Source organism: Drosophila busckii, chromosome 3L (assembly GCF_011750605.1).
Source record: "Drosophila busckii strain San Diego stock center, stock number 13000-0081.31 chromosome 3L, ASM1175060v1, whole genome shotgun sequence".
NCBI classification, from domain to species: Eukaryota; Metazoa; Arthropoda; class Insecta; order Diptera; family Drosophilidae; genus Drosophila; species Drosophila busckii.
Window position 1 is genome coordinate 19,468,236 of NC_046606.1, and position 19,860 is coordinate 19,488,095.

The window sequence follows — 19,860 nt, forward strand, 5'->3', positions numbered from 1 at the left end:
GAGTCGAGGTTACATTCAGTTGCGCGCGCGCGAGAGAGAACGAGACAGCGACAGCGAAAAAAACGGAAGCAATCAGCGAAATTTATTGTAGAGTCTCCTTTTCGGCGTAACTGATGAAGTGAGAAACTGAAAGACAGTCGAGCAACAACAATACCAAGCAGGCAATATAAACAAGTTGGTGGCATACGGGGGTCGGGGAGTTGTTCGAAGTTGTTGCATGGACGGAAGCGACAGCTGCTTCTAACTGTAAGAGCTTGTCTCTCAATCCCCTACCCCTACCCTTTAACAACTCGAAGCTATTGCTGCAAAACGCGTCTTAGAGCGCGGCTTCATCTTTTTCTTGTGGCATGCTGCTTTTTATTGCTTTATTTTTGTGCCTTTAGCTGCGCAGCGCTTAAATCTAAAAAGCACTGAGAAATGTGCTTATATACCGCTTACACTTACACATACACATATATACATACAGCTATGGCGCACCATTTGAATGCAAATGCAGCAACCGGAAATGAAACCGACAATGCCACTTATTTATCTTTGTACTTGCGGCTGCGATTTTGTTGCGGCTTCAAGCCCTGCCAATTGTTGTTGGAGTTATTCCTGTTACTGTTACTATTGTTGTTGGTGTTGCTGTTGCTGTTATTTGAATTGTTGATTTTGTTATTTCATTTTTGAGCTTGTGGCTTTTTAATTAAACGATTTAGTTTGTTGATTTAGCCAACAGTTGAAATTTTAATTTGTAAATAATTAGCGTGAATTTCGTCCCTGATAAATATCCAGTTGCCTATGAAAAAGCGCCAACGAGCCTACTGCAATTAACATATTTATGAAAAATGGCAAACAATTATAATGTATTGACGTTAGCATTAAATAGTTGCACAAACAGCTGATTTTGGATAATAAATGGCGTTAGTTAAGCTTAAATGAACGACATACATTAAACATTTAATTCAGACTTTCAACAATAATAATAATCAGCATATTTTTCATTTTTATTATTCGACTTTATAAGTTATATTTTCTGCTAAAATGTTGGAGCAGTTAAGCAATATTTAATGAAAATCATTTATCAAATCTCTTACCCATGCACACAGATTCTTTATTAATTACCGACTGCAATATATTGTTGCAATATTTAATTATCATATTTTCTTTGTTATAATGTTTATTTAAGTTCTTGTTCACAATGTACTCTTACGTTATATAATATTGCCTATAAAAAGCACTGAATTTCGTAAAATGTATTTATTTTATTTAAATATTTTATGTCAACTATGGACAGTTGAAAAACAATGCTTACAAAAAATACTTAAAATTAATTAACCTAAATATAATATTTAAATATAAGTGTGTCTTAAGAAGAAAAAAAAATAAAGACCCAATATTTGTTGCAAAATCCCAAAATCCCAATCATATCTTGTGTTGTGTTAGTTACGAAAGATTCTGTGTGTGATTCAATGAAGACTGTTCTAATCCTCCACAGACCACTCGGAGGAGTTCATGAAAGGAATAATTAGTTGTACAAGCTTTGAGAGACATTAAGAAGTCTGCTAGAGTAAGGAGGTAAATTTAAACCTTAAAGTCTTCCAAGGAAATTTTCTCACGTTTTATCTGACCTGAGAAATAAATCAAATATCATATTCTTAAGCAGTTATCCTAACAATAATAACAGATAAACCTTTAATTTCCAAGTATTTTTCAAAATATTTAAATGGTAATTTTCTTTTGCACTTTAACATTTTTATATAAAAGAGTATCAAGAAGTTGTGTAAATATATATAACAGAGAGAAGGAGGTGTGGCAGATCATATAAAGAATATTCTTGATTAGTAGGACAATCTGAGTCTATAAAGTCATGCCAAATTTGTAAAGTAGGTGCGACCATACTTGATTTTTCTTTAATTTCCTTCACCACCCCGCGATCGGATAAAAGTTGTAATGAAATCGTAAAAAAATCGGACTTACCCCACAATTTCACAAATCTAAAATAAATCACACAAGCAGATTATGTTATCGACTGATTCCTAGTTTCAAAACGGTCGGAGTTACATATATTCTATAGTCTATATTAAATTTTACATATAAACTAGACATGCATATAACACATATAAACTACGTTAGCTGAAGCGGCATACAAAGCTACCAGTTTCTAGCCTTGTGTGTGGGAGGTTCTAATTTGAAAATCGGAATGATTATGAGCAGCCATCAAGCTACGCTCATGCAGAACAAACTGCATTGTAAAGTTGGAATGGCCTATTTATGAGTATGAAAATAACTGACCATAAGAAAAATAAATAGGAATAAGGAAATGAAAGCAGCTAAAAGAAAAAGCAACACAAACTCCCATAATGTTGAAATGAAATCATGAAAAAATATTCATTGATTTTCTTAATTAAAAATTTTGCCATCAACTTTTATGTTTATTGGCTTTTCCACGAATCCACGTTTATTCATTCCGCCTGTTGCTATTGTTGTTGTAGTTAAGCGCACTTTGGTGTAAGGTTAAGTTGAAATACTCGTCGGACGGCTATTGTCCTGCCTTGTGTCCTGTAAGTCGTCTCGCTTCCTGTGTTTTTCTCTGCTTCCCAGAGTTTCCTGTGCGCATTATAAACTAATTACAGATTATGATGAAATCGCACAGCATGCGAACGAAGACACGCTTTGGGGGCGTGGCTGCTTAAGTTTGTTTTGCAAAAATTAAATTCGATTAATGAGATTCCATTACAGCAGCAACAACTGACGGCCATGGCACGTAATTGACAGCCTAATGAGATTTGTTAAAAGGATTGTCACGGCATCAGTTCTAATTACCCAAAAACAGCCAAAGAAATTAAGAAAATAGTTGCTGCGCGCAAAAAAGCCAAAACGCGTAAATATGTTGAGCGGGATAAACGATTTGAGTGCCAGTTGTTGCCGCTACGCTTTGTGCGCTGATTCGTTGATATGCTTTTTGTTGTTGCAACTACTATCAATTATGCAGCCCCTAAAATGCAAGCATAATGTAAACAAACATTTTACGAACAACAACAACCACAACAACAGCAACAGCAGCAACAATAGTAACAACAAACGGAAAAACTTAAGCTTACAACACTTGGCGTAGTCCAAAAACGCACGCACAGTAGGTCAGTTATAGCTTAGAGCCGAAGCTTGCTTTGCAGACAGCCACGAAAGAGAGCGAGAGAGCGTGAGCCTGTGAGAGCGCGTGTGTATGCGTGAGGGTAAACTTTTAGTACAAAGAGCGCACAGCATCCCAGCAGACGACAGTCTCTTGTGCTCTCGCTGTAACACGGCGACAAAGCGACAATGTAGCCGTGTGGCCACGCCGGCCTCGGCATTTATGTTACGGGGCAAGCTTGGGAGTTTTTAGTGCTGATTACAACGCGTTGCCGTCTGGTTGAAGTGAGCGGATTGTGAATCTATCGAGACACTCAGAACTGAACAGCTCCAAGTGAGTGTGTTTGTGTGCGTGTGTGTGTGTGTGTGTGTGTGTGCGCGCGTGAGCGTGAGGGAGAGCGCGTGCCTTGAGTTAAAGTCAAATTGTTATTTGATTTAAAGAGGCACAAGAAACTAAAAGAGACAAATTGTGCGCGAGCTATAAATCGTAAATAAAGTTGGCAATTATACTAGAAATTGCAGCTAAGTATAGCAATTAATCAATCAAATTAGAAATAATCACTAATAACAGAGTGTCAACTAGTTAAATTTAAAGATTTAAACTTAATTAACAGCAATTAACAGCTTACTTAAATAATACACATATAAATTACTTGTACTGCACTCTTAAGTGGGCAATGCTTAGTTCAAGAAATCGTGAACTACGTATCACAACCGAGTATAAAGAAACTCAAAGCATTCGAGCTCAAGCTGTGGCAACAAATTAAGCAACACAAAAACTCACATTCCAATAAAAAATACTTCACAAGTGGAAACTTCTCACCGAATTTGTTACAACAGCCAAGAGTGGAAGCAGCAAGTAGCAAATACAAAATGCATTCGAGGCTAAAATTCTTGGCATATTTACATTTAATATGCGCTAGCAGCATTTGCTGGCTGGAATTTAGCGCAGCACAGCAGCAGCAACAACAACTACAGCAACAGCAGCAGCAACAACAATCGGCATCGTTAACCGAGAAAATACCATTAGGTGAGTCTCAAAAGCGTTGCCCGTGGCTCAGACGCCAGCAGCGAAGCCAGTTGTCGCTAACATTTCGCTACATACATAAATACATACACATAGACATAGATGTTGGCAAATGGCGACTCGGTTTGTGTTGGTGTGATTGCATTTCTATGTACATATAGGAATAGTACGTGTGGGCAGTCAGGCAGCTTGTAGCGTGGGTTATCAGAAGTCCTTTCTTAGCAGCGGTTCCGAGAAGTATTCAAAAGCTTTGAAAGAGTCTAAATCGGAAAATTGATATACTGAGGAGCTTATGCTAAGGGGTTTAACTCGCCTAAAGGCCAAAAAAAGTTACTCAACCCAATTAAAACTTAATAATATAAGGAGCAAGTGGAGCAAGTGGAGCAAGTGTTTGAGTTTGAGCAAAGAAAGACATAATAAATACATATTTTAATTAAATATTAAGTATGTTTAGTGTTAAGCTAACAGTGATCATTGTTGTGTTTCTTATTTATATAAATTAGCTGCTTGTTACAAATTAAGTTCTTTTATAATTATAAATTTATTTGATCCAAAAATCGTATAATGCTTGTTAAATTGAAATGTTATAAAGATAATAATGCTAAATGAAAAAAGATTATGTAACATTTTTGAAAACCTTTATTATTTTTTAAGTACTACTTCACAATTTAAAAATTAATTATCATGATTTTTGTCATTACTTGTTGTAGTTAATAATCAGATTATATATATAAATAGCTTATATGCAGCCAAAAAAACCAATTCGTTTTTTATATTGGTTTTTTATTCAGCGTATGCTTTCAAAAAATAATCCAAATATTTGACAAAATTTACAAAAATTGCGACTAAAATAGTCGCTCTTTTATTTTTTGTGCATTTTTTTAACTCTCCTTTGGCGCCCAGTCACTGCACCTGCAGTCATTTCAGCTCTGTGTGAGTGTAAGTGTGAATGTGTGTGTTAATGTGACAGTCAGGCTGACTGGCTGGCATTAGGCGCCAGTCACCTGCCACGAAACGTGGCCTGGCTGCAGTCTTTGCCCCCGCGCTCCGTGTCTCCGTCTCACCGTTTCTGCTTACAGTGCCTGCCATGCAAAAGCGCAGTGTACAAAATTGCTGCATCAACACTTCGTTTGCATTAGAGTACCTGCCACTGCCACCTGTCTATGTGTGTGTGTGTGTGTGTGTGTGTGTTTGCTGCACTATCATTTGTGTAAATATTTACTGTATGCGCTTTCGTTTAATATTAACAGGACTGTGTCAAAAGCCGCCTAAATATTTAACGAAGCAAAAATATTCTTTATCCAGCTAAGCTTACACGGTGTTCCTCTATTGCACGTTTGTATCCCACAGGCGCCATCTTCGAGCAGGGCACAGACGATGTGCAGTCAGCCTTTAAATATGCAATGCTCAATCACAATCTAAATGTCAGCTCGCGACGCTTTGAGCTGCAGGCGTACGTTGATGTCATCAATACGGCGGATGCCTTCAAATTATCACGCTTGAGTAGGTGTCCCCAAACACGACCACTCCCTACTCCCATTTCCATTCCCATCTTCCACAAATACAATGCATAAAACAGAAATACAATTGAGTGTAAGCAGTTCAACTGTTGCTGCTCCCACTGCACTAATTATGCGCATTTTTATTGAAATAACAAAACACTCATTACACCAACAATAACAACAACAACAACAACAAAAACCGTAAAAACTATTGCAGCAGCAGTTTAATTGCGAACATTAATTTACATGACGACCTAGACACTTGCCCTTCATCCCATCGCGACCTTTATCCCTGCACTCAATTTTCCAAGTTTTGCCAGCTTCAGTGCCAATGCGCATCGACATTTGCTCTTCCGCAAAAAAAAAAAAATAAAGTGAGAGAAAGAAATACGAACAATTTATTACTTTTACCTGCAGTCTGCAATCAATTCTCGCGCGGAGTCTACTCAATGCTGGGCGCCGTATCGCCGGACTCGTTTGACACATTGCACTCCTATTCGAATACATTCCAGATGCCATTTGTGACGCCCTGGTTCCCGGAAAAGGTAAGTCATACATAAAAAAACGTTATACGTAATTGATTTCGTCCCGAGCTTATTTACATTTTATTGTGACTCGGAGTCAATAAATTACCTGCTTTGTTGCCGAGCCTGTGAGTTGAGGCATGTTTAATGAACTTGTCAGTGACCTCAAAAGCTTAAACAAAATGCCACAAGAAAACAAACTTTAAAATTCACTCGAGTTCAAGCTATTAAGCAGCTTTCATAAACAACACTTGATAAGCATCTACTTTAGCTAAGCCATAAATACAAACGCAATTTGTAGTCAAATGTACATACATATATTTAACTGCTAATTTAAACTTCAATCCTTATACATACACATACACACGCACACTTACACACATATGTATGTACAGTGGATAACTGTTAAGAAAAATGAAGCCATCGCATTAAGTGCCAACGAGTTCACATACACGCAACATGGATTGTTTGTGTGGCAGACGCTGCACTAAATCAAAACCAAAGCACAAATCATAATAATTGTAATTTGAAGAAAATTTACTACCAACAACAACTACAACGACTTGTTGTTGTCACTGCTGTGCGCTGCACACTTCAGAAAACAAAAAGCTAAAAGCCAAACTGCCAAAGAGCTGTAGAGCCAAAGAGCCCAAAGCCGGAAGACAATGCCAAACGAGCGCTGCTAGTGCCCGCTCCCACTTACTCATACACTGAGCGCACAAAAAATTTATGACGCGCTCTTGGCCTCTTTTATTTCAATCACTATAAATCAAGATATGGCGGCGGCAGCAGCAGCAGCAGCAGCAGCAGCAGCAAGCAAGCAAGCAGGCAACAACAGTCACCGACAGAGATACACACACAGAGACACACATATGTGAGCACAACAGACTGCGCATTTGCGTGCCCCTTAGGCAACAAAGTTTACATGAGTGTGTGTGTGTGTGTGTGTGTGTGTGTGTGCGTGTGTTTGTGCTTATTGTTGTGTGTATAAAGCTAAACGGAAACGAGTCTCTGTGTATCTCTCAATGTATCTTTTGGCGTGCCACACACACACATGCATACATGCATACACAAATATAAATCTGCTGTATATATATGGTACTTTGTACTTACTTACCTATTACCAGGCAGCAGGCAGCTGCTTTACATGTTGTGCCCGCTGTTGCCCGCCATTGTTCCTGTTAGCTGCTGCTGCTGCTGGTCGAGGGGAAAGTGGCAAAGCGGAAACGCGTTTCATTTTATTATTGCTTCATGTAGCGTACACATTACATTGTTAAACCCCAGGCAGCTAACCAAAGCGATCTGGCTCCCTCCCTCCCTCACATCAACAACACTCATGCAACGCTTTGTTTTGCATACTTTTAGGTGCTTACCCCATCATCGGGTCTGCTGGATTTTGCTATCAGCATGCGTCCGGATTATCATCAGGCAATTATTGATACCATACAATTCTACGGCTGGCAAAACATTATTTATCTATACGATTCGCATGACGGTGAGTATGAACAATACCGTGCGCAAGAAACACAAGCAAACCAAGCGTTGGCAGCAACAGCGCCAAGGGGAACTGGCGCCGTATTATCCTTCAGCGCCAGTTAGCGCATATGAGTGCGAGTATTTTGATTTCATTTCATTTCGCTTTCGTTTCTGCTGAACAAACAGCATGACATTGAATGCCTGCTCTTAGCTTCATCGCGCTTTGTTATTCTTTGTTTTATTTCATTTTTTTGTTTCAAATAATTGACTGAAATTTATATGAAAGCGCACACAAAAGAAACGGGAATTGAAGCTTTTATTATTAAATTTCCTATGCTTAAAATAAAAATAGTATATATAAATTATAATTATGATATATTCATTAAATCTCTTATGTTATATCTTTTGAAGTAGATTCCAAATAGACTGTTTATAAATTCAGAATATAAAAAAGCAATGCTCTTTGAAATACAATTTAAGCATTATTTATCAAGTAGACTATGCGGCAAAGATTTCAATTTTAATTTAGTAAATAACGTAAGCCAAACACAAAAAGAAAAATATATAAATAAATTGCCTTAATGCATTCAGCTGCTGCTTGTTAACAGTAAATCGAATTCAGCCAAGTTTAGATTGCGTGCATGGCTACATCTGGTGCCATTCACTTATTTTATTATTATTATTTCTTTGGAGCGCTGCTAATATGTAATTAAATGGGCGGTACAAAAAGGCCGAAGCTCAAAGGCAGTGGCCCGAAGTGTCTTTAAGTGCTTGGAAGTGGCTCTCCAGCTTGAGCATACAGACAACTAGACAGTCAAGCACACACACAACACAGGCACACAGGCACACATAGCCATATACGGCTTTCATTTTCCCCACTTTTTCGTTGTCGTGTTGTTGTTGTTGTATTGAAATTTATTTCAAAGCAATTTTCTGCAGTCTACGTGCGACGGCAACAATTACGGCCAAAGATGAAGACATCAAGCGAGAACAAGACACCACACACACACTTAAGCAGTGGCAGCAGACACCGCAAGCTTGTGTGAGCTTAGTAAAAATTTGAGCTCATATTGCGTATACGCCGCAGTGATTTCTGCGTGTGTTATTTGAACATTTTATGCGCCGCACCCTTTTTGTAGCGCCTTTTGTAATGAGTTCACACGCTGTCGTTGTTTGTGTGAGTGTGAGTATGAGTGTGTGTCGTGTGTTAATGACTCTGTGTGAAATAAAATTTATGACTTTATGCAACTGCTGGCACTGCTTGGTTCTTTAGCAATGTGACTGCCTTAACATTCTGCCTTCGTTTTCTGCTATTTTTTTCTTTATTATATTTTTCTTTTTTGGCGTTTTTTAATATTTGCGCCATTGCCAAAATGTAGGCCGACATTGTTGCCGCTGGCATTGGGCGCAGGAAAAGGAAATGCCGCAGCAGCAGTAGCAGCAACAGCAGCAGCTCCTGCTGTTGTGGGACTGGTAGGCTTCGGCTCAATACACGTTGTTGGGCGCTTACATTGTTAACGAAAGGCACCACAGCGGGACTTTATATTTTAATGCCGCTGTCAGCAGTTTGTTGTTATTGCTTTGTTCTTCTCTAGACCCTCTTGTTGTTATCGCCATCATTTTTTGTTGCTACTATGTTGTTGTTCTTATTGTTGCTTCGATAAACGAAAAGCGCTCTGCGCACACACACGGCGACAAATTGGTAGCATATTTTTTAGCGCATTCATGAATACAAAAGTTGCACAAAAAGAGGCAATAGTCGACAGATATATAGGAAGCATTCAATAAAATATCAGCATCGGCACATCCACACACATACTCAAACACATTAAGAGTGTGCTCAGAGTGTGTAATACAAACAGCACGCAACCAATTTATTGAAATGTTACCAACGCGCCACAAAAAAGTCCTTCAATTGTCTGTGCACTTCCGTTTCCTCTTAGCGCTATTGCTGCTGTTGTTATTATTGTTGTTGTTGTTGTTATTTTATTTATTTGCTTTTTGCGCTGCGGCCACTGGCAACAAATCATGCAGCAGCCGAAAATCAACGGCAGCAACAACAACAACGACGACGACGACGACGTGCAACAAATGGCGTGTGAAAATGTTTTTTGCGGCTGCGGCACTAAGAGATTGAGGTAGAGATTGACTCTGACTGTGTATGACTGACTACATCACTGACTGTACGTGAGTGTGGAGTATTCATAAGCAGCTGTAGCTCACTTTGTACAAAACGATAAGCAATATGCTGAAAGATAAATAAACAATTTATGGCATTGCAATAGCTATCACTATAAGCAGCAAGTGTTCAAGTTAAGCAAAACAGTTGCTTGAATTTCTATACATTTTCAAACAGCTTTTCATTTTTATTTTCTTTGGCAAGCTTAGCATATCATCGCTTATCTGGAGTTTTACTTTTGATTGCCAGCCACACACACACCATAGCCAACATTCAATATTGCGCATACGCCACCGGGGCTCTTGTGGGGGTTTCTACATATTTTACTCATATTTTTTTTGTTTGCTATTTTTTCTGGGTGGGAAACAGGCTTACTGCGCCTGCAGCAAATCTATCAAGAACTGAAGCCCGGAAATGAAACATTTCGTGTGCAAATGGTCAAACGCATCGCCAACGTAACGATGGCCATTGAATTTTTGCACACGCTCGAGGATTTGGGTCGCTTCAGCAAAAAGCGCATTGTGCTCGACTGCCCAGCGGAAATGGCCAAAGAGATCATCATACAGCATGTGCGGGACATAAAGCTCGGACGCCGCACTTATCATTACCTGCTGAGCGGCCTGGTGAGTTGCATGTCCCAACCTGCCCCTTGAACGCCATTTAATAAGCAACTATTGGACAGGTCATGGACAACCATTGGCCCAGCGATGTGGTCGAGTTTGGAGCCATCAACATCACCGGCTTTCGCATTGTGGACACTAATCGGCGCGCATTGCGTGATTTTCACGACAGCCGGAAGCGTTTGGAGACAGTCAGTGGCGGCAGCGCCAGTGGCGGCGGAACAGGCTCCACAGCTTTGCCGGCTATTTCGGTAAATCTCTCACAGGAAACTGTAGTCGCAATCAAATACTCAAAGCCCGTTCTATACACACACACACACAGGCACAGGCAGCTCTCATGTACGATGCGGTCTTTGTGCTGGTCGAGGCCTTTAATCGCATACTGCGCAAGAAGCCGGATCAGTTTCGTGCCAATCACTTGCAGCGTCGCAGTCATGCGGGCAGCGGTGGCAACTCGAATGCGCTGAATGAGTCGACGGCATTGTTGGACTGCAACACGAACAAGGGCTGGGTGACACCCTGGGAGCAAGGTGAAAAAATTTCACGCGTGCTGCGCAAGGCAAGTGATAAGAGCTCTTGGCTTTGGAATATTTCGAAAACGGCTTATTTAATTTGAACACGCGTGCAGGTGGAAATCGAGGGATTAACCGGAGACGTGCGCTTCGACGATGATGGACGACGCATCAATTACACGTTGCAGGTGGTCGAGATGACTGTGAATAGCAGTTTGCAACAAGTGGCAATGTGGCGCGACGATGCAGGTCTGTTGCCGCTGCATGGACACCATACCGGCGCCGCCTCGCGCTCCTCGTCGGCCAGCTTTGGGGATTACGCACACAATCACACGTACGTCGTAACCAGCGTGCTGGAGGAGCCCTATCTGATGCACAAGTCCGGCTATGGCCAGCAGCTGGTGGGCAACGAACGCTATGAAGGCTACTGCAAGGATCTGGCAGAGCTGCTTGCCAGCCGATTGGGCATTAAATGTAAGTTGCTGTCGCAGTTGCAATTGCATTGGCCTTTGGCCCTTGATTTCATGCGCTCTTATTGCTTGTTGCTTGCAGTTGAGCTGCGTCTAGTGCAGGACGGCAGCTATGGCAACGAGAATCATTTTGCGCCCGGTGGCTGGGACGGCATGGTGGGTGAACTGGTGCGCAAGGTAAGTGCAAATTCATCAGTAAGCCGTGCGCATTGATAAATGTGTGCTCCTGTTCACAGGAAGCGGACATTGCAATTGCAGCGATGACCATTACGGCGGAACGGGAGCGTGTCATTGACTTTACCAAGCCCTTCATGTCGCTGGGCATATCGATTATGATCAAGACGCCCGTCAAGCAGACCCCCGGCGTCTTTAGTTTTCTCAATCCGCTTTCGCAGGAAATTTGGGTAATTTGCAAAATGAAAGCTCGACTTGTTTACCCCAATGGTTTTTGCCCTTGCAGCTGAGCGTCCTCCTGAGCTACGTGTGCGTGAGCCTTGTGCTCTACTTTGTCACGCGCTATCCGCCGCACGAGTGGCGCATTGTGCGTCGTCCAGATGCAGATCCCCAGACTGCTCAGCAGCCACCTGGCATCATTGGCGGCACCACGCTGAGCGATCAGCCGCAGCCCCCAGCAGTGCCTGGCAACCAATTCAGTCTGCTCAACTCATTCTGGTACTCGCTGGCCGCTTTTATGCAGCAGGGCTGCGATATGACTCCGCCCTCGATAGCAGGACGCATTGCAGCGGCCGTTTGGTGGTTCTTCACCATCATACTGATCTCGTCTTACACGGCTAATTTGGCCGCGTTTCTGACAGTGGAGCGCATGGTGGCGCCCATACAGCGCCGAGGATCTAGCCATGCAAACTAGCATAGAGTACGGCACTCTGCTCCAGGGCTCTACCGCCGAGTTCTTTCGCGTAAGTTGCCCCAAAGCGTTTGGGCGAAGGAAAGTTCTCATTGACAATACTTCCAGCGCTCCAAGATCGGTCTGCACAACAAGATGTGGGAGTACATGAGCACCAATCCGCACTTCTCCGTACATACCTATGACGAGGGCATACGCCGAGTCCGCACCTCGAAAGGCAAGTACGCTCTGCTTATGGAATCGCCCAAGAACGAGTATGTGAATGCGCGCGCGCCTTGCGATACGATGAAGGTGGGCCGCAATATCGATACCAAGGGCTTTGGTGTGGCCACGCCCATAGGCTCGCCGCTTAGGTGAGTTGCATACACGTTAACTAAAGCCAACGTTTACTTAAGCTAACCGCATCGTCTTAGGAATCGCCTCAATCTGGAGGTGCTCTCGATGATAGAGAGCGGCGAATTGCTTCAGCTAAAGAAGAAGTGGTGGTACGACAAGGCCGAGTGCAATGTCAATCAGGAGCACCAGGAGACACGCACGCCCAACGAACTCTCACTGAGCAATGTCGCTGGCATTTACTATATACTCATTGCTGGTCTGATTATGTCCGTGATCGTGGCCATATTGGAGTTCATTTGCCGCAGCAAGAGCCAAAGCCTAAAGCCCACCAGCCAATGGCGCTGCCGGCGGCATTAGTGGCGGCATGCTGGCGCTCATCTACATATCAGCGGGACTCGCTTTCGGATGCCATTATGCACTCGCAGGCCAAGCTGGCCATGCAGGCCAGCAGCGACTACGACGAGCGCTTGGTGGGCGTCGAGGTAAGTTCAGCTGCACTTAAACTTCTAGCTCATCTTTAACTAAATTTCGTTTGTCGCTTAGCTGGCCTCGAATGTGCGCTATCAGTACAGCATGTAAGCAAAGCCTGCAGCTGTCTGCGACCCCTGTATATAATTAGTATATGCACTAAGCGCAAACTTAACTAAACGACGCTGGCAATCAACTAGAGGCAAACTGGGCGGCGTTCAAAAACTAAAAGAAATATAAATTCAAACTGTACAGCATAATTTTTAATTATTTTTGATATATGTATACAGAATCGTGTATGGAGGGAGAGAGAGAGAGAGAAAGAGAGGGCGACGTGGAGTGGCATGGTGGAGTGCATAATAAACTAGCTGTAATTAGCGCCTAAGTGAAAATTATTCCGAATAATAAAGCATAAATTTTAAGCAACATGTTTAAGCGTATCATTTACATCGCAGCTGTGTTAGCTGCCAGATTGCCGTTGGCTCACGTGGCGTATGAGTTATGCAAAGTACACCCAGTTACCTGGTTGTGTACCATAACAAAGTGTGTGTGTGTGTGTGTGTGTGTGTCTGTGTTTGTGTGTGTGTGTATGTGTATAAGCCGCTTAGCTGACTTAAAGTTTCAACAAAGCAGCCTCCAACGTCAACGACGCACAGCTTAAGCGGCTTTCAATGCTAAACTTTATGTTCAGCGCCAGCATAAGGGGGTTCAGTGCCTGTCTGTGGTTGCATCTAAATTATGCATGCATACCAACTACCGCCTACAAACACATCAACACAGCATCAGCAAGCAGCGCTTTTTCTATTCATGACTAGTTTCAATTTGTAATTGAGCCAAATGAATACAAATTACACCAAACTCTGTTCGCGATAATTGCACAGATTTATAAATTTTCTGCATCTGTTGTGTGTGTTCAGTTTTGTGCATTTAATTAGATATTGGCAATCAATTGAATTGCATTTCCCATTGAAATTTCATGCGCACTAATGTCTAGCAATTATTTTATGATGCTTTGAAATTTTACCTAAATTGCAGCTAAATCAGCTTTGAAAGAATTAGCGTCATTCTGTTTGATTTTATTCATTCATATTCATTAGGCTTATGCTCTTTGTTACAATATTGCAAACAAGTATGTATTAATTACTTAATATCAACAAATTATTTAATTCAATATGCATACAGTGTAGCGCACATTCAAATTATTTGTTTTAAGCTTTTTAACCCAATGCAGCGCAAATATTTCCTTGGTTACATTTAACAGGATCGAACAAGAGTCGCTTGCAATTCACTGAATCGACGACAGCTGATAGTTAGACTACGAAAAGTTATTGCACTCCCAGTTCAGCTTTCCACTTGCAGCACTTTTGTCACTGCTAACCCCAGGCAAACTCACCTCTGACCCCAGACAAGCGGCAACCTCAGCTCACGATTGGCTCGCTACCATTCTTAAGTCGAGGAAGAAACTAGCAGCAGCAGCTTTGGCTTTTACTTTAAGTAACTGAAGCGCTTTGCATAAATTTCAGCTTTTCGTACTTTTAAATTTGTGTTTTATCAAGCTCAGTGTTTCTGCTTCTTTTTGGGGCAACAAAGTTCGACAGAGTCACGCGCTGAGTTGAGAGCCGTTGCAGCTTTGGAAGAGGGGCCTGCATTGTTGGTATCATGTATGTATGTGTGTGTTGTGTGTGAGTTCTGCGTTGATTTGCTGAAAAGCCGCAGGATTTGTGAGGCAGTAAGCAGGCTGATTCCCTTTTTTTGCATTTAGCATAGGGCACATTTAATGCCCAAAATCGATTTTTCAATAAATTGTAAAGTAGGCAAAACTGGCAAAAGGCGGAAAAGTTCAAAGAGCTAAGACCCCTAAAAACCCTGCTTTAAGTGAACTGTAAAGATAAAACTGGGAAATAACAACAACTTTTTCCGTAAATTTTCATATTTATTTATTTTGTCAATCCATATGCCTTGTGCCCTCTCCCAATTGCTTCTCATATTTTATTTCTTGAAAATTTCAGTTGCTGCGCGACAGATTTGTGCATAGATATAGCTTCATATGGGAATATATGGTGCTGTGCTGCCGAAATACGCGTGCCAGCCTGGTAATGGCCAACGAATCATAGCGGATTCCTCTTTGCTAACTCGTGCAAACTGACACACAGCTCAACTGGCACAGCGGGCAACCAGCTTAGCGGTTGACACCACCAGCAGGACCAAGAGCAGTGTCACGCATTGGCAATCAAATGTTACTATATTGCTGCATATGCATGCTCAACATTTGTATAAATTCTCCAGCTTAAGTCCCAGCCATCCCAACACTCCCATCATATTTTCTAAATGACGAACGTGCAACTTTTAACCAAGTAAATGCGTTTGGATTTATGCTGTGGAAACAGCTTATCATAAAGATTTTATAGGCGCAGCTAGGGAGCAAAAAATATAACAAAGGAAGCTGAATATCTAAATATACTAAAGACGCTATGACCACCAGGGTAGAGCAGTTAAACATATTTTAGATGTTTATAAGTATAAGCTGATAAAAAACAATACTAATTTCTTTTCTATAGCACTGCTTGATTTCAAAAACTTTTCTAGATTTGACTTGCAAGGCTCCAGTCATTATGTATGTATTTAAAATATAATGGTGTTTTAAATTTGCAATCGATAAAACAGCTCACAACCACAAATTTAATCCGATTTGGCTTAAACCAAGCCCCAACTTTAATTAGAAGTAATCAAATATTTATTTTGTTTTTTTTTTAAATCACTTGTACATATTAAACATTTTTGTTTTAACTACAATAAATAAATATGCAGATCCCTTTATGGCGAATAACAACATTTATGTGGCTCCGTCTATCCACTATCCTGCCAAAAACGCAAACGCAACCGCAAACCCGAATTTGTAGGCTACACTTTGACGAGCATTTATTAATATATGTTAAGACTCTGTACACAAAAGTGAACAGTAGACTTATAGTTCAGCGTGGCAGGCACCTTTACGTGTATATTGTTGCGATACTATATCGCTCCACAAATCCCTCAAATTACCAAGCGAACTCATCGCCCAAGGATATTTATCTTGTATGATACATTAAAGAGTAAAAAACTAGAACGAAAACTAATCGGACCTATTCTTGGGTTTAGCAAAAAATATTCTTGAATAGGCTATCTATCTATCCGTCTGTCTGACTATTTGGAATCCTTGATCTTAGTAAGTCATATATTTAAACAAGCTATGCAAGTTTGATGCAGCAAACAGCCTCAACAATAGGCAGAGTCTTGCACTGTCGGTTTAGTCCGACTCTACTCTGCGAGTTTTGTATTTTTATTTTAGATATATTGCAAAAGCACATACATGTACACATCTAATATAAACATTTAAATTATAGCTCAAAAAATCAAATTCATGCATGATTGCGTACAATATGCCATAAATGATTTTAGAAACAGGCGTTATTTACCTAACCTATAGAAATGAATGAAACTCAAAATCCACTTAAAGAGCAAAACACAGAGAGACAGAGATAGAGAGTGAGAGAGAGAGAGAGAGAGAGAGAGAGAGAGAAAAAAAGATAGAGCTAGTGCAATTGTTTATGCGTAGCTGAAAATAAATCATAAATATCAATGTTAACATTCAACAAATATAAGATTTTCAATTTTGCAACGAATCTTGTATTTAGTAGCAAAAGTCAAATTCAGCTTGTTGTCTTGTTTTGTTGTCCACATTTTTGGCAATTTCTTTATTGGTTTTCACAAAGCTAATAAATTACGAGCTGGAAACTTTAGGCGCTCGGCGTGTAAGGGATTTGTTTGTAATCTCTTGAGTTTTGCATATACATATAAGCGGGCTTCTAGCTTGGCACACACGCATGAATATATCGTATGCATGCATATGTATGAATAAATGTATTTGTATAAATCTCTGCAGAAAATCAACAAATCAAAAGCAAAGTAAGCCCTAAGCAATGCAGCAAAATTGATTGCCAAAAAATAAAAAAGAAAGAAGAAACAAAGTTGCAGCTTTGGCAAATTATAGGGCTCTATTGTTTGCAGCATGTCAGTAAGTTACAGCTGGTGACCCTTTTTTGCATAACGCGTCAGTTGCAATAGCCAAACTGAAAGCACACACGTGTGTGTGTGTAGTTGGGGCAACTCTGTTTGGAGTTTGGTGGAGTGATTCGAGTGTTAAATAACAAATTAAATGTAAACAACTAATGTTTCATTAGCAGCATAAAATGTGTGTTTAATTATTACGAGCAGAGTGAACAGCCCCTCTTTGGCCAAGTTAGCTGGGAAAAAAGTTTGACTTCAACACACACACACACACACACACACACAAATGCACAAACACACACATGGTACACGCAATTAACTTTTACTATGTGTGTAGTTTTCTATGGGCAACTTTTGTTGTGCATTTCGTCAGAACTTTTTCCAAAATAAAATGCTGAAATAAAAATCGACTAAAATAAGAATAGCAAAGTAAAATACTTTTACATATTTTTAACTATTTTGCGGTAGCCACACCAACGCCATCTATTGAATGCAAGAGAACTTTATCTGCGCAAATGTGCAACGCTTTGTTTGCCAGCTAACCACATTGAAAACTAGCTGCTAATGGTAAATGCCATTGCAGGAGCAGGCTTTGGTGGGGTGGGGGAATCGAGTCCAAGTTGTACTAAACTTTATAAATTGCCAAAGGCAACTTTTACAAAATAAGCCATATGAAGCTGCAACGTATGCAGTTAAGCTGACCAGCGCTGCAGCGCCACAAAGTAAAAGAGGGGCGACAGGCAGGCAGACAGTGGAAGAGAATCCGCAAATGAATTTAACAACAGCTTTTAATTTGTCTGCTGCCACTGATACTATATATACAGTTATGTGCTCAAGCCAACTGTACATGTTGGTTGTACAAAATGGTTATTTAAGGATCTATATAGACTTTGTAACTATCAAATTTAAGTCTCAAAACAAGCTGCTTTCAGTTGCAAGCATTTGTTGCCTATCTTGGCTTATCGAGTGAACAGATTCATCAATTCATCAAAGGCTTTCTGATTGTGTTGTTCAATTCATAAGCGACTATATTTGATTACCAATTATGCCATTGATTGAATAGCGAAGCATATGGCCCAAAAATTTATGTTACATCTGCCAAATGGCAACGATTACTTTTGTGGGCTGGAGCGAGCGTTTTAAATGCGTTATATGCGCAACAATTTTAATATGAATGACTCCATAAATATGCATGAACTTTTAACACTATGCAAAAACAGATGCAGCTCCTCAACGACATCATCATTTCCCACTCTCCCACTTCCTCTCTTTGCGTGCTGGCTAAACGAGAAATGCCCTTTTAAATAACAGAAACCAATTCGTGAAACTCGCAAAGACTGAAAAACTCAACTGAGGCATACAGCAAACAACTGTAAATGTAACTGTAACTGTAACTGCAATGGCTGGGACCATTGCTTGGCAATATTTATGCGTGCGACTCTGCTCGTGTTGTTATTGTTGCCTTGCTCTTGCTCTTGTGCTGCACTGTGCTGTGCTGTGTGCCCATTTCATTACAACATTGTTCATACGCCGCGTTGCACATAATTGAAATGGCAAACAGTGAGAGGCAACGATTTTAACCAAATAGTTTACATACATACAAACGATAGCATGTGCGTTGAAAATTTCGTTTCGCTATTCGTTTTTTGTTTTGGTTGCTTTATTTGATTGTTTTGTTGACAACAACGAATCCAATTGAATTTTCATAAAACTCACAGCACACAAACAAGAACAACAGCCAAGCCTGGCGCTGCATTTTAACAAAACGTTGCAATATTCAACAAATTAAAAAGTATGCACCTTCCCACACATAACAGACGTCTGGCCATCAAAGAGAAAATATCAAATTAGGAAGGCATTAAACGATTTTTTGAAAACCCATAAAAAGGACTAAGATTATTAGCTGGGCAGCACTTATGAAAAAAGAAAAATGTGAAGAGCTATGTACACCGCACGAAAGATGGAGAGCCCAGCCAAGACATTTCCACGCTATTCGTTTAGATCTATGTCAGGAGACTTTTCTCTGTCGCGAAATCCAGCAGTTTAATCAATAAAGCAAAAATCAACTAAAATAAAAATGAAAAAAATTAAATAAAATACTATCGTCAGAAATAGTACCAGGAAATTGTGTTGCATCAGCAACAAACTATTAGAAAAATATAAACTTATAAAACCAAGTTGAGAATTATAAATTTTGTGTCTAATATACGATCGGGAAAATATTAACGATATATAATAATCTTATTATCAATAATTTTATTACCAAAATGCAAATTGATATCTTTAAAGCTGTGACTGCACGAACTGTACCATAAAAACTTTTTTGATTTGTGAGCGAAGTGGTCAAACAAAAATTCTGAAAAGAAACCTAACATAATTGAGATAAATACATGCTTACTAAATTTTGTGCCTCTAGTTCTAGTTGCTGTCTAGGAGACTCATACGTATCAACTCAGCTTGTCATCCAGATCAAAAATATATATTCTTTCTGGGGTCTGTGCCGTCTCCTTCTGCCTGTTTCGCACATATCAAATTTGGCTAGCCTATAAGACCATATAATATTGAATATCGAGATTAAAGTCCCTAATAGTTGACAACAAATACTTGGGGGTTATTGCAAGCTTAAGGCACTTGAGTAAATAATTAAGTAAGCTTGGTTATCAACACAAGTGTATGGCATTATTAACAACAAGAAATTGAAAGAATTTTCCAATACTTAA

At 40.2% G+C, this 19,860-nt stretch overlaps 1 protein-coding gene across 1 annotated transcript; it reads left to right on the forward strand.

The window, feature by feature from the left end:
• Positions 1-3,778: 3,778 nt before the first annotated feature.
• LOC108601034 (glutamate receptor 1) lies at positions 3,779-13,513 on the forward strand. Its single transcript, XM_017988913.2, is given in 17 exon segments — positions 3,779-4,144; positions 5,492-5,644; positions 6,061-6,188; positions 7,533-7,662; positions 10,192-10,445; positions 10,505-10,693; positions 10,765-11,001; positions 11,071-11,428; positions 11,507-11,601; positions 11,661-11,828; positions 11,885-12,261; positions 12,263-12,341; positions 12,398-12,642; positions 12,703-12,957; positions 12,959-12,997; positions 12,999-13,107; positions 13,169-13,513. Coding segments are annotated over 17 exon segments (3,009 nt in total). The 5' UTR covers positions 3,779-3,987; the 3' UTR covers positions 13,205-13,513.
• Positions 13,514-19,860: the final 6,347 nt, after the last annotated feature.